The following is a 12,839-nucleotide window of genomic DNA, read 5'->3' as shown; positions in this document are numbered from 1 at the left end:
TTGCAAGTTTAAAAGTAAGAATAATGCCCAAGTGGTAAATACCACTGACAAAATCTAGCATAAATATTAAAAATTAAACTATAGTCAAAAGAACATAGAAATTTTTGTGTCATTAAATATAAAAAAACCCAAAATATTTTGAGATAATTTTAAATAAAAATTTTATAAGATCAAATAACCTGCCAAGGGCCAAATAGGATGTGTATTTATGATTAATAATTACATGTCAAATCAGTTTTGGTTTTGAAATTATTGCCTAAGTGATAAACTATTAAATAGTTCATATATAACTGATAAGTACCTTGAATTTGCATTTGAGACAGCTATACCATTAAGTTAGTACAATTAAAAATTGTACCATTATTGGTCTATATCCTTATATAGACCTAAAGACTGAGCTATGTAGTTTTTTTTTTAACTTTTTTTGTGATAAAATATTCCTAACATAAAAATTATTATGTTAGCCATTTCAAAATGTACAATTCGATTACATTTAGTATAATCACAAGGTTTTCAACCATTATTTTCCTTTATATCATTCCAATAGGCTGTCTTTTAAAAAAATGAGCAATAATTTCTGTAGGATACAAGGGAAATTTGGAGTTCCAAGGGATTCTTGTATGTGTGTTCTTAGAGAAACTGTGTCCTTAGTTCTGATCAGCCTTAAACATCTTCATTACTTAATACCAAAAGCATATGAAACAAATAACGAATTGCAGGAGTGCACAATCCAATGAACGCACCCTATGCTTTTCCATTGGGAGATAGACTGGATGGTAAAGTATATCAGATGAAGAAAACATAATATGTCATAATCCCCACAGTTGAAGTGATGTCTATGTTCTAAATAAAAGATAGCTTTCATTTTAATCCAGAAACTTTAATCAAGCAAACTACAGGATAAATACCTGCTTTCTTTCCAACCACTGGCACTGTAACTGGGGCAGCGATGGGGGCTGGTGCTGGCTCCACAGGTGGAGGTTTCATTATTTTCACTTCTGTAGAGAGAAATGCATTGTATGAAGGTATCCATTGTCACTTCCTGAAACCCTGTGTGGTAGCCTGTTTGCCTTTTTGAAAGTAACTGTGAAATCTTCAAATTACTAGTTTTCCAGAGAAGCATACAGAGATATTAGAAATCATTTGATGCATGATGACTTTCATGTATGTTTTCTTTTATATATATATATATATATATTAGTTTTTTTAAAATTAATTTGTATTGTTGGTTGTTCAAAACATTACATAGTTCTTGATATATCATATTTCACACTTTGATTCAAGTGGGATATGAACTCCCATTTTTACCCCGTATACAGATTGCAGAATCACATCAGTTGCACATTCATTGATTTACATATTGCCATACTATATATTAGTTTTCAGGTAGACACAATATCTTTATTTTATTTTTATGTGGTGCTGAGGATCAAACCCAGTTCCTCATGCATGCTAGGCAAGGCCTCTATCCCTGAACCACAACCCCAGCCCTCATGTATGTTTTCTTACTGACTATGCATGAGTTGTGTGGAACTTGAAGGAATGTGCCCATGACACTGAGGATAAACTCACTCACCCGGTTCAGGCTTTGGTTTTGGTTCAGGACCAGGCAGAGGTATTGCTGGCTTAATTTCAGGCACTAAAATAATTCATAGAAATGAGAAAGTTATTACAGTATTTTTTTAAGAGTCCCACAAAGTCAAAACTAAAATCAAGCAGACAACATAACTTAGAAGACAGAATTTATGCACACATGTTTATCAAATCAAGTATTGATGTAAGCTTATTTTTAATTTTAAATGAAATATTCAAAAATCATAGGAAGGCATTTTTATTGGTTTTAATGTTGTTCTTCAGCTTATTGCCCATTACATTTTTTTTCTAGCAATTCATTTAACAAATGGGTGATCATTAGCAAATGGTACAGGACAGTGAAATGGTAAAGAAAATTAAGATATGGGTGATACTAGATTAAGGCACATATTTAAATGTAGATGCCAGTACAATCATATTTTAAATGCTAAATATCCACATCTTTAGAGACAACTGAGAAAGCACACATAGGTTTATACCTTTTTCTGGTTCAGGAATTTTCCTTTCTCTCTTTGTAACAGTAGCTGGAGGCACTTCAACCTCTTCAACAGGTTTTAGCACTGGTACTTTAAGAAAATAAGATTATTTTCTAGTGTTAAGATTTGAACACTTAGAAATCAACTCCTCTGAAATAGTAGCTCAAAGTATTTATGTTTCTATATTTCAAAAAACTCTATTGATGACTTTTATAAGCATCTTACATTTTCTCATTTGATTTCTATTTTCTCCTCTAGAATCTATCTCAATTCATTTTTCTTTCTTTTATTCCATCCACTTGCTTCTCAACTCCAGTAATTTTCCCTTTCTAAATCATTTTTATAATAGTTCTCAATCATTAGACCCTTTGAGAACAGGCTAATAAACTCAGCCCACTTAAAAGCCCCCATAGATTATGAAACATTTGCCAACCCCCTCCCATGAAGTTCTTCTACAGCCAACTTATTATTTCAGTCATTTCCACTGGAAGAATTTAAGTGGAAAGGGAATGGTAATAATAAAGTTATGGGAAATACATGAATGGATTTGGGAATTACTACAAAAGTAAGCAAAAAGCAGACAATGGAAAACACACATTACATACAGATGAAATATGAAGCTATGTTTATGTTTCACTTCAGTTATGTTTACAAGATAAACCTTTTAATAAACGTCCACTTTGCTAAAAGATAATTTCACAAATTTTCACTGAGATTCCTACCTTCTGGTTTTTTAATTTTTTCTACTTTTTTAGGTTCTACTTTAGGCTCTTCTTCTTCAGGTCTCTTTCTTAAAACTTAAAAGACAAAAAGGTTTATATGTAAACCAAGACAAACTGATGAAGATGTTGAACAAGCTTGACAAATGCAAATAATGTACAAAGCAAGGAAAATGAAAAACATGCGCACACATGCCCTAGAAATTTTAGCATTTTCACTAAAAATGCTTTTTCTCTCTCCCCCACAAATCAACATTTGCTGTTTATTTACATAGTACTTAGTCATGTTATTTCTCTTTAGAGATTCTATTCAAAGATAATTGCATGGCAGAAATGGCTCCAACAAAAAATGAGTAATTTGAATAGCAGCAAATTCCAATAATAATTCAATGCTGTAATTTATGAGGAAGTATTTAAATAAGAAGTAGAAAGTTTACTTAAGCAGAGATACCTAAAGAAATGTAGCCTAGAAATCAGTTATTCCATATGAAGACAATGTTAGAACTTGATTCTTCTATTGAATACCTTGTTTCTAGTGTTTAAATATTTAGTAGGAAAGAGATTCAGTTTTTAAAAAATATTACTTATTAGTGGTGGTCCTGTGCCATAATTTAAAACTGAAATTATATTTAAGTAGTTTTGTGTATTTAATTGGTTTAGTGTATTTGACTATGTAATTTGGTTATGAAAAATGACATTCACGGTCATTGTTGTTAGTTTAGAATAGTATCAATTTAGTTATTTCTATTAACATGATAAATTTTGAAATGCTATGAATGCTCACAAAATTTCTGTCTCCTTTTTAAAAAGATTTGGTAATCACAGCCTTAATTTTCAATGAAACCACTAACACATTTTGATAAATAAAATACCTAATGCAAAGAAAACCACGGGACAGAAATATTTTGTAAGCTTTCAAGTCAGTTTTTTAGATACTTAAAGCTGATACTATACCGCTTTTCAGAACAACTTCCTCCTTTGGCTGAGGTTTAGGTTCAGGAAGTAATTTGCGGACTTTCTTTTCAGCTCCAGGCACTTAAAAAGGATATGAATTCAAATTTTGAAGTGAATTCATATAAAAATGGAATCTCAACATGAAAAATGTCTCTACCCAAATTGGTTAACTATAATGTATCAAGTAACAACTTCATTGCATAAAAATTCACAGAATTTAAAAGCAAATAAACATGTCAAATTATTTCCTCTGCAAATATCTATACAACTCTGTGATGAAATTCAGTTACGTTAACTAAAGGCAAATATATTCATCTTGATGAACACAGATTTTGTGCTACATTGACTTTATGAGCATTTCACCAAATTGCAAGGGTTTTCGACAGCATCTTTGCTCCAATGTGCAACTATATATAGCTCAAATCTACACTGGTATTTATCTGACCATTAAATACATTAAATTGGCAAGAGTTAGGCTATCACTCAGTCTTCTACATGAGGGAAGAGAAAGCCATAGATCTGGTTTGTGGCCTTGATGTTGGGGAAAGTCCATATTTTACCTTCTAAAGAGAAGTATCCTTTCTTAAGGTCTCCTTTTTGGAATATTACTAACTTAAAATGATAGAACCATAAAATTTTAAGGCTAATGTTAGAGGCTCATTTTTTATGAATAAGAAAATATTCTTGAATTTAAACAATTGACCCAAGGAATTCCAAATTAATTTCCTCTTGCATCTACAATGAATACCAAACATTGTAGATGATGTTATTTTTTTCTTATTGCTATAATAGCCCTGATGATGGCTTTAAATAGGAAAGCAAAACAAAATACTCTTAGTAATTACTGAGCCACTTTAACTCTCTATTGATAACGATTAAAATATAATTTAAAACATTGTTTATCTCATGTAACATATGTGCTCAGTGAGATGAAATCTGAATTTCTTAGATATTTCTGTAAAATTTCCTATTTGGTGCTTAAAGAAGACACTTGTATATAATAGATTTTTATGTGATAAAAAACTGTATACATCTTACTTCAAAAATAAAAACACATAAAAGGCAATTATGTACTTCATTTTAAATAATCATGTTCTATAATGTCAAATATTTTAAGTAAAAATTTAACAGTTAAACATTAAATTTTATTCATGATAAATTGTGCTGCCCTTCAATACTATTTGTGAGTTACCAATATTCTTAAATACATAGCTATTTTCATTGATTAAAACTATGCATCTAGTTAATTCAAGTTGAGAAAGCAAGATACACATTTTCTTTACTTATGTAATGGACATAGTGAAAATACTTTTGTGCATTTGTTTTTTCCATATTATTAATTTTAAGATCTTTTGAGACCCAGTGCAGAACACACCCACTAGTGGTTACTCTTTTTAAAGTCACTAGATGTCACTAAATGCTATCCTAATGTTTGACATTTATTAGTTAATATATATGATAAAATTATTTTGTAATGTCCATTTTATGAATCAGGAAAGGTATACAGGTGATTATTTAAGTAATCAATTCATTCAGATTCACTTCCTGGGTCTGGATGAATTAATTACTTAGACAGAACAGAATGCAGCTATTCATTAAACTTACTAGAAAAACTAAGTTTATTTTTAGTGGATGTTCTCCAGACTTTTATGAGTTATTTATTTTTCTTTAAGTTCTAATTGTAGATGGGGGAAAAGACTGTTTAAAGAAAAATCACTTTTGAAAAGTGATCTTCATTGATAATGAAATTTACCTGAAACATGAGATCTGTACACCTGAGAAAATGTCTTTGGAGTGGGAAGAAAGTGACAGGGCAGTTGTGAGGAAAACCATACAAATCATTCAGTAGGGTATGATTTGTAGTGCTTGTCACACTGGTTAAAATGTGAACTTCCAGGTAAATCCCTGAAGCTTACTATTACTCAGCATTTTAACCTAAGATGTCTCCTGATACCAATTTCAGCCAACGAGTCAAATCTGATGTTTTCAAACAATGCAGATAGACATATGGAAATAAGACAAGGATAAACAACATCTAGCATGATGTATGAAATTGATGGGAGACAGAGGAAGCAACACTTATGAGCCAGGACCATAAAAGCCACAAAATTTCAAGAAATGAACAAGATTACTACTATGATAATTAAAAAGAGAGAGACAAAAAAAAAAAAAAAAAAAAAAAAAAAAAAAAGGAGAACATTCTATGAAAACCAAAAGAGCAAAGAATCAGATGAAGGGATACTGTAGATACATGTGAACAGACTATCAGTCTGTGAAATACCTTTCAGAGGTGTAAGCTCCACTTTTTCTGGAACCTCAGGTTTTTCAGGAATTTTCTTCTTTGAAACAGCTTTAAAGAATATGATCTTACTGTTATTATTGTACATTTAATCTAAAGCAAATACTTTTTTATGCCATGAATCAAAACCAAACCTTGCTTATGTCCAGGAAGCATTGAGAGCAGCCCAAATAGCCACAAGAACATCCAAGCTCTGAAATCATGAATACAACTGCAGTTTGACTCCAAAGCTGAGTTATAAATTAAGACTGAGAGATTTTTTATTCATTAAAGAAAGAATAAATTTTCCTTTGAGCATAAATTTGTTTCAAGGAGAAAAAATTTCATTGTCCTCAAAGAAGGTGACATTTTCAGAACTGTCTGCTTTTCTGTTCCTGCATCTGACCTAAAACCCACAAGGAATTGAAAGGGGGCAAGAATCACAAGAAATGTCGTCTTATTCTAGAAAGATTTTGGCTTTGTAGATGTGGAAGCATGAGAAAAATGCTTATCTAAGATTATATCTAGAATTTTTTTAGATGAACAAATCTTATTGCAAATGAGACAGATTTTATGAAAATTAAAAGAATAATGTACTCTTTCCAGTTTATTTCAGATCTTTTATAGATGTTATATTTTAAAAATCAAGAAATACTGCATCAATTCAAAGGAAAATCAAAACACAGAACAAATGAAAGTTTAATAATGGGCAGATATACTAGATATCAAATATATTAACAACCATTCTTTCCAGATACCCTGGGAAACATCATAGAATACAATGGTTTCTATAATTAAATTTTTAAAAAGTGGGGGAGCAGAAATGACCGGTTGTACTTAGGCCTTCATTTCATGGTCCATGAGCACATATCAGCTATTGGACCCCTTAAATGTATTACCTCTATTTAAAAGAACCTAGACTTCTTTAAGAAAAAGTTTTGGCTTTAATATAAAGTTTTTACTACAATGTTAAAAATATCTAATGGAAAGATTTGTTGTATATTCCACATGCATAAGACTTCAAGACACACAGAGCACCCAGGCTTTGAAATAAAAAAGATTCTCTTCCCCACTCCACACAAGAAAGTTAGTCGGGTAGCCCCAGAATCCAAATGTCAAGGATGATGTCACAATGCAATGGCTGACTTGTGGGCAGTAGGCATGGCTTAACAAGGCAGCCCAGGGCCCCAGGGGAGCAGAAACACACGCCAATTCTCATAGCATGATCATGTCTGAAAGCACACACTTCCAAAAGTAAGACATTTCCTGCAAGCACCATTTCAAATGGCTGCACAGAAGTTTGAAGCAGGTTAATAAGACTTTGGAAGTAATATCTGATACCTTTAAGTTGGAATATTTTCTCCTTCACGTCTTCCTTAGGTGGAACAGGAGCAGGAGGCGGAGGTCTTGGCTTGAGTTTTGGTTTCTCGATAACCTTCTTTTCAGGTTCAGGTTCTTAAAAGAGTATTTCAGGAGTGTTAGTATCTATATATGTTAGCATGTATGTAAAAGGTATATTTGGTAGAAATTTAAATATATATGAATTTAAAAGTTTGCTTTCTTTGATATGTAATATCAGTTTCCAACATAAAACAGTATCCAACAAAAAACAAAGATATCAACACTGTACACCGGTGATGAGTAATATATCAAAGGCACTAATAAAAACAAAGGAAGCATCCAGATAAGCTACGATTGACACAGATAAATGGTACAAATACATGGAAACATAAGAATAAAATGTACACTTAAAACGAAGAATATCTTATACACAAATAGATGTAAAGAGACCCACTGAACACATAGAACAACACAAACCATGTATGGTTCAAGAGGAAGAAGATGATGATGAAGATTTAAGTCCTATTAATTGAATACCTTGTACTGGGACTTCTTCTGGCTGTGGTTCAGGTTCAGGTTTAGGTTCTCCAGGCTCAACATACTTTTCAATTTCACGTTCTTTAAAGAATGTTGACAAGGGATACAAGATCGTAATGTAAAGTGCCATATGGACTCATTACAGATTTCACACACATGTAAAGATTACAGTCACAAAACAAAAAATAAACACTTCACACAAAGCAATTCCTACAGAAAAAGAGTTAAGAGATTTCCATTTTCTTACACTTAAATTTTCTGCCAACAACTAGTTTATTCTATGCATGTTGATGGCAAATGAGATGATGTAAAATTTGATACTGGGTAATCATGTGAGAATCCAATGCAATGTTTCCAATTTTACTTTAGTCAATGGTGCCTTTTAGAATTATGAATCACCATCAAGAATAACCAAATGAAAGATTCTAATCCAAAGCAGTGGAGCATGTGCCGGAATGCTTTTGTATATGATGGTAAGTAGGAGGGTCAGTCTAAATTACTTTTGCATTTCTAACAGGAATTTTCAAGAGATTAAAAAAAAACATATACTTGTAAATGTATACCTTCGACAGGGGGAGTCTCTTTTCTACCAATGGTTATGGATGCTTTTTCTTCATATATTATTTCCTCAGGAGTCTCTTCAACTTAAAAAACATAGTATTTTTTATTTTAGACTGTATTCAGAGCACAATAGTATAACTGCAGAGTTGCAACCTATCTACTTACACTCCATAACATATAATTCAGGTGTCCCCAAGAAACCAATAATGCCAATACATGAGACAGACAACAGATGAATACATAAGACCCATGTACAATCAAAGCAAGATGATGAAGATGACAGTCATCTTTCCAAGATTTATAGAGCAGCCATGTACCTGAGGCAGGTGGAGCTTCTGGCTCTTCAGGCTTGGGAACAGACACTTTCTTTTCTGGGACAATTTCTTTGGGCACTTCAGGCACTTTAAAGATATTAATTATTTTTTTTTACTATTAAGAATTTAGAAGATGTGCAAGATTCTGCAAAGAGCAGGCAAGAATATGGGAAAGAACTTCATCTTACAAGACTTCACAGGGAGGATGGTTTCTGAGGCATGGTGTCTTTGTGGACATTCTAATTTTATAAATAAGCATTTTCAGCTTTCTTCATTTGCTCCTCATCTGTGTATCTTTCCATGTAGGTGTTCTCCAGTGGACTATCTTTGGCACTTTAAAAACATCACTCTACATTTTCTGAGTCATCATTTCTGCATGCTCAACTCATATTTCCACAGATGACTTCAAGGTCTTCAAGGTCTCTCTCTCTCTTTCTCTTTTTCTAGGCCTGATCTGTTTCCTAAGCTCCTAATGCAACATTCTCAAATAACATACTTGAAAAATGAAAAATAGCTAACTATCTTCTTTCTATAATCAGCTCAGAAAAGTAGTGAACTGAGCTGGCCACTTAGCTACAATTATCTTGGGCTCCTTGATTTCCTTAATTGTTTCAATAACAGTCAGCCAACTCTGTCTCTCTCAAAACCACTGCCCTTTTCCATTTCTACCACCACTGGTTTTCTCCAGCTCTTAATGACTTTAATTACAATGGATCTTTTATCACTGTCTTTCAATAGCTTGTGCTGCTGCCAGTTAAATTTCTAAAACTCAAATCTTATTACTTTGTACACTTGTTTCAAAACCTTTGAGGATTCCTTTTCCCTGTGTTCGCAGAACAAAATATAATCTTGTACTGGCATTCAAAAAGTGGCACACACCTGTAACACCAGCTATTTGAGAATCTGAGGCATAGCAAGTTTGATGCCAGCCTAGGTAATTTACTGAGACTCTCTCAAAATAAACAGGACTGGGATTTAGCTCAGTGGCAGAGTGCTTGCCTAGCATGTGCAAGGCCCTCGGTGGCATCTTGGGAAACCACACCAAAACAAAAACAGACCTCTAAACCCAAAGAACTTAAAAATATGACCCCTATCTTTATTTCTATTATTATCTTTTAAGATGTTACATAAACAATTCATACTCAAATTTACATCAACAGTCCTTGGACTTGCTAGACCCTTCCACCTGTGTGCCTTTCAATATGCTCCTTCCTTTTGCCTAGAATTCCATTTCCCTGATCACCACATGCAAAAATTTGTCAAAATTTTCAACACTACTTTTTCTACGCAACTCTCTATCATGTCTCTGCCTGAAATCCATCTTTGTGTGCTCTGTTTCTGCAGCTGTTTGTACTTAGTTTGAAAGTGCTATCAACTCCTATCTGAATTGGCATTGTGTTATCTTTCTAATAGAGTTAGATTTTACATCTTCTAAAAAGTACTTTGTTCAAGATAATGTTCAGCAAAACACACTGAGTGGGAGATGCTCTGCTCTACCCCTTGTAACCACACGATAGCTCACAGTACAGTGGGCTCAGATTTTTTTCTCTCCTGTTTGTTTCTTTTTCTCTCTGTGCCCTCATTATTTTTCCTTTCTTTCTATGAAATGTGGTTTGTTATAATCTCATACTCACTATTTTCTCCTATAAGAACTGTTCTTACATATACTTAAATAGTGGTCAGAGAAACATTGCCTCTTGGTAGATACCTTTTTCTGGTCGGACTTCTCGTTTTTTGGTAACAGACACAGGCTCTTTCTTTACTGGAACAAGTTTCTTGGGCACCTCAGGCACTTTGAAGATATTAGTTTTGTTTTAGAAAGAGTGTTTAAGAACATTTAAAAATGTTAAGAAAAAAAAATCTGCAAGTCACGGAGCAGCATTAAAATTAGCAGAAGCAAAATAAGGACATCTTTATTCCCTCACTTGCCACAGCAATAAAGACAGCTTATTCGAGTCCACGTTAAGATATCAGAGTGCTTTTTAAAAAATTATGATGACAATGAATACCTTTGGCTTCTGGTGGTTCTGGCTTCTTAACAATTGGAACCTTCTTCACTGGGACAACTTTCTTTGACAGCTCAGGTACTTTAAAGATATTAGTAGCATTTAATATAAAATGCAAGATGTAATATACCCACATAAACTGTACAAGTCTTTTGAACACCAAAACAAACAGATAACAACAAACACATATTACAGCACAACACAAGAAGGAAAGAATACAAATTTTAGACAGCACACAAAATGACAAAAACATTTCTTTCTTTTCACATAAGTACCTTTAGGAGGTGCAGGTTCTGCTTTTTTGATGACAGGAAATTTCTTCTCTGGGACAATCTTTTTGGGCTCCTCAGGCACTTGAAGAGGAAGAATTTCTTTTAGCGTTAGATGATCATAGGACAAATTAGACGATAACAAATGAACAATAATAATAATAATAGCAAAGACCACACATTTTTCTTTGGCATGTACACTGTAAAATTCTTAGTACCAAGGTTTGATGTGTGAAAATATCTTTTGTTCTTGTTAATGAAGTCAAATTTCAAGCAAGGAGACAGAACACTGATATTTCACCCTACATATAAGATTTATAATAAAAACACCAACCAGATGACCATATTTTTCCCCACAGTGGATCCTGCCTAGTACCTGGTGGAGGTGGAGGGGCTTCTGGTTCCTCCTCTTCCACAACAGGAGCTGGTTCTTCCTCTGCAGGAGCAATTTCTTCAGGCTCTTCATATACTTTAAAGATATCAGTTAATTTTATTTCAGTGTGTGGAACAAATTCTAAAATGCATAAAGCAGCAAAGCACTAAATAATTATCTTGATTCTTCTCTGGTTTCCATTAATAGATTCTCTTACTTTTGTTAAGCTGAAATCTATTTTATTTGCAGCAACTTCTGTATCTATTGATTTAATGCTTTGAAAGTTCTTGTGGTGTTTAAAGTCATTTAATCTCATCAACCCTCCCATTTTCCTCTGTGTACATTTGACAAACTTTGTTTAATACAAACATGACCTATGTAGATACTGCTGACTGATAACCCTGTGTAGCTTTGAAATGGGAGCTAATTGACAATTAGGATGTAAGACAATAAAGGACAGGAAATGACTAGGAATAATGAGTTAGCCAAGAAGAGAAAGAAAGCTTAAATGAGAAATAGTCCCAAGTGTGGCAAGCTCATTAGTGGTCTTATGTGTACCTTCTGGGGGAGGAGATTCCACTTTCTTGGGAACTGGAACAGCTGGTTTCTCTTCTATGACAGGTTTCTTGGGCACCTCTGGCACTTTAAAGATATTAGTTAGTTTTACTTTTGAGTAGTTGAGAAGTACATGAAATTTACAACAAATCTACTTCATATTTTGTTCAATTAAATCAAGAATAAATTTCACAACAAGGTCAGGGATCTGCCCTTGGATCCCGACCTCGGGGGAGGAAAATAGGCCTATCAATAATCACAAAACCATGCTAACTCTTCCAACCCTTATAATAAGTGCATCAATGTTTTTTAAAATAGTGATTTTTGAAAAGACATAAACCTTAAACATTCAGAGTAGCTGTTTTGTGGTTGTAACTATAAGATGATTGGCAAACAAAGAGTTCCATAAATAGGCGACTTTGGGGACCAAGAAGGTTACTTTTTTGTAGAACCTCATTAGTGACATGTACCTTTAGCTGGTGGGATTTCTGGCTTTGGAGGAACAGCCACTTTCTTTTCTGGAACAACTTCTTTGGGAACTTCAGGCACTTTAAAGATATTAGTATTTTAACGTTATGAATAATCACCAGTAAACATTTGTCACATTTACACAGAACAAAGCACTTTTTTAAGAGCTGGAGGCCATATCTATTTCCATCAAAGAATAGAAAGCCACTTGTACCTTTAGCAGGTGGAACTTCTGGTTTTTTAACCACAGGAGGCACTTTCTTTTCAGGAACAACTTCCTTGGGGACCTCGGGCACTTTAAAAGATATTAGTAGTTTTTAAGCTCATAGTTTCAATGGCAATATGAAAGTCAATTAGACATAGCAGTGAGTGGAATGTGACATTTACAGACTGCC

The 12,839-nt window shown here is 33.4% G+C and overlaps 1 protein-coding gene across 27 annotated transcripts in view; it reads right to left on the bottom strand.

Moving 5' to 3' along the window:
• Ttn (titin) overlaps positions 1-12,839 on the bottom strand; it is a 265,404-nt gene that overhangs the window by 108,833 nt on the left and 143,732 nt on the right. For 24 of the 27 annotated variants that reach the window (XM_076866699.2, XM_076866711.2, XM_076866706.2 and 21 more), the window contains 17 exons: positions 12,659-12,739; positions 12,447-12,524; positions 11,980-12,063; positions 11,425-11,517; positions 11,055-11,132; positions 10,783-10,860; positions 10,482-10,565; positions 8,777-8,860; positions 8,462-8,542; positions 7,899-7,979; positions 7,362-7,475; positions 6,024-6,092; positions 3,743-3,823; positions 2,792-2,866; positions 2,073-2,159; positions 1,577-1,639; positions 909-998 (listed from right to left, as the gene is read on the bottom strand). In XM_076866699.2, coding sequence (XP_076722814.2) covers positions 909-998; positions 1,577-1,639; positions 2,073-2,159; positions 2,792-2,866; positions 3,743-3,823; positions 6,024-6,092; positions 7,362-7,475; positions 7,899-7,979; positions 8,462-8,542; positions 8,777-8,860; positions 10,482-10,565; positions 10,783-10,860; positions 11,055-11,132; positions 11,425-11,517; positions 11,980-12,063; positions 12,447-12,524; positions 12,659-12,739 — 1,401 coding nt within the window. The remainder of the gene's footprint in view (positions 1-908; positions 999-1,576; positions 1,640-2,072; positions 2,160-2,791; positions 2,867-3,742; positions 3,824-6,023; positions 6,093-7,361; positions 7,476-7,898; positions 7,980-8,461; positions 8,543-8,776; positions 8,861-10,481; positions 10,566-10,782; positions 10,861-11,054; positions 11,133-11,424; positions 11,518-11,979; positions 12,064-12,446; positions 12,525-12,658; positions 12,740-12,839) is intronic. The other 3 variants (XM_076866701.2, XM_076866708.2, XM_076866713.2) reach the window with 3 other exon arrangements.

This window comes from Callospermophilus lateralis, chromosome 9, assembly GCF_048772815.1.
Source record: "Callospermophilus lateralis isolate mCalLat2 chromosome 9, mCalLat2.hap1, whole genome shotgun sequence".
In the NCBI taxonomy this organism is placed as follows: domain Eukaryota; kingdom Metazoa; phylum Chordata; class Mammalia; order Rodentia; family Sciuridae; genus Callospermophilus; species Callospermophilus lateralis.
The sequence above is the reverse complement of the archived record's forward strand: the minus strand, read 5'-3'. Positions and strand labels throughout refer to the sequence as shown.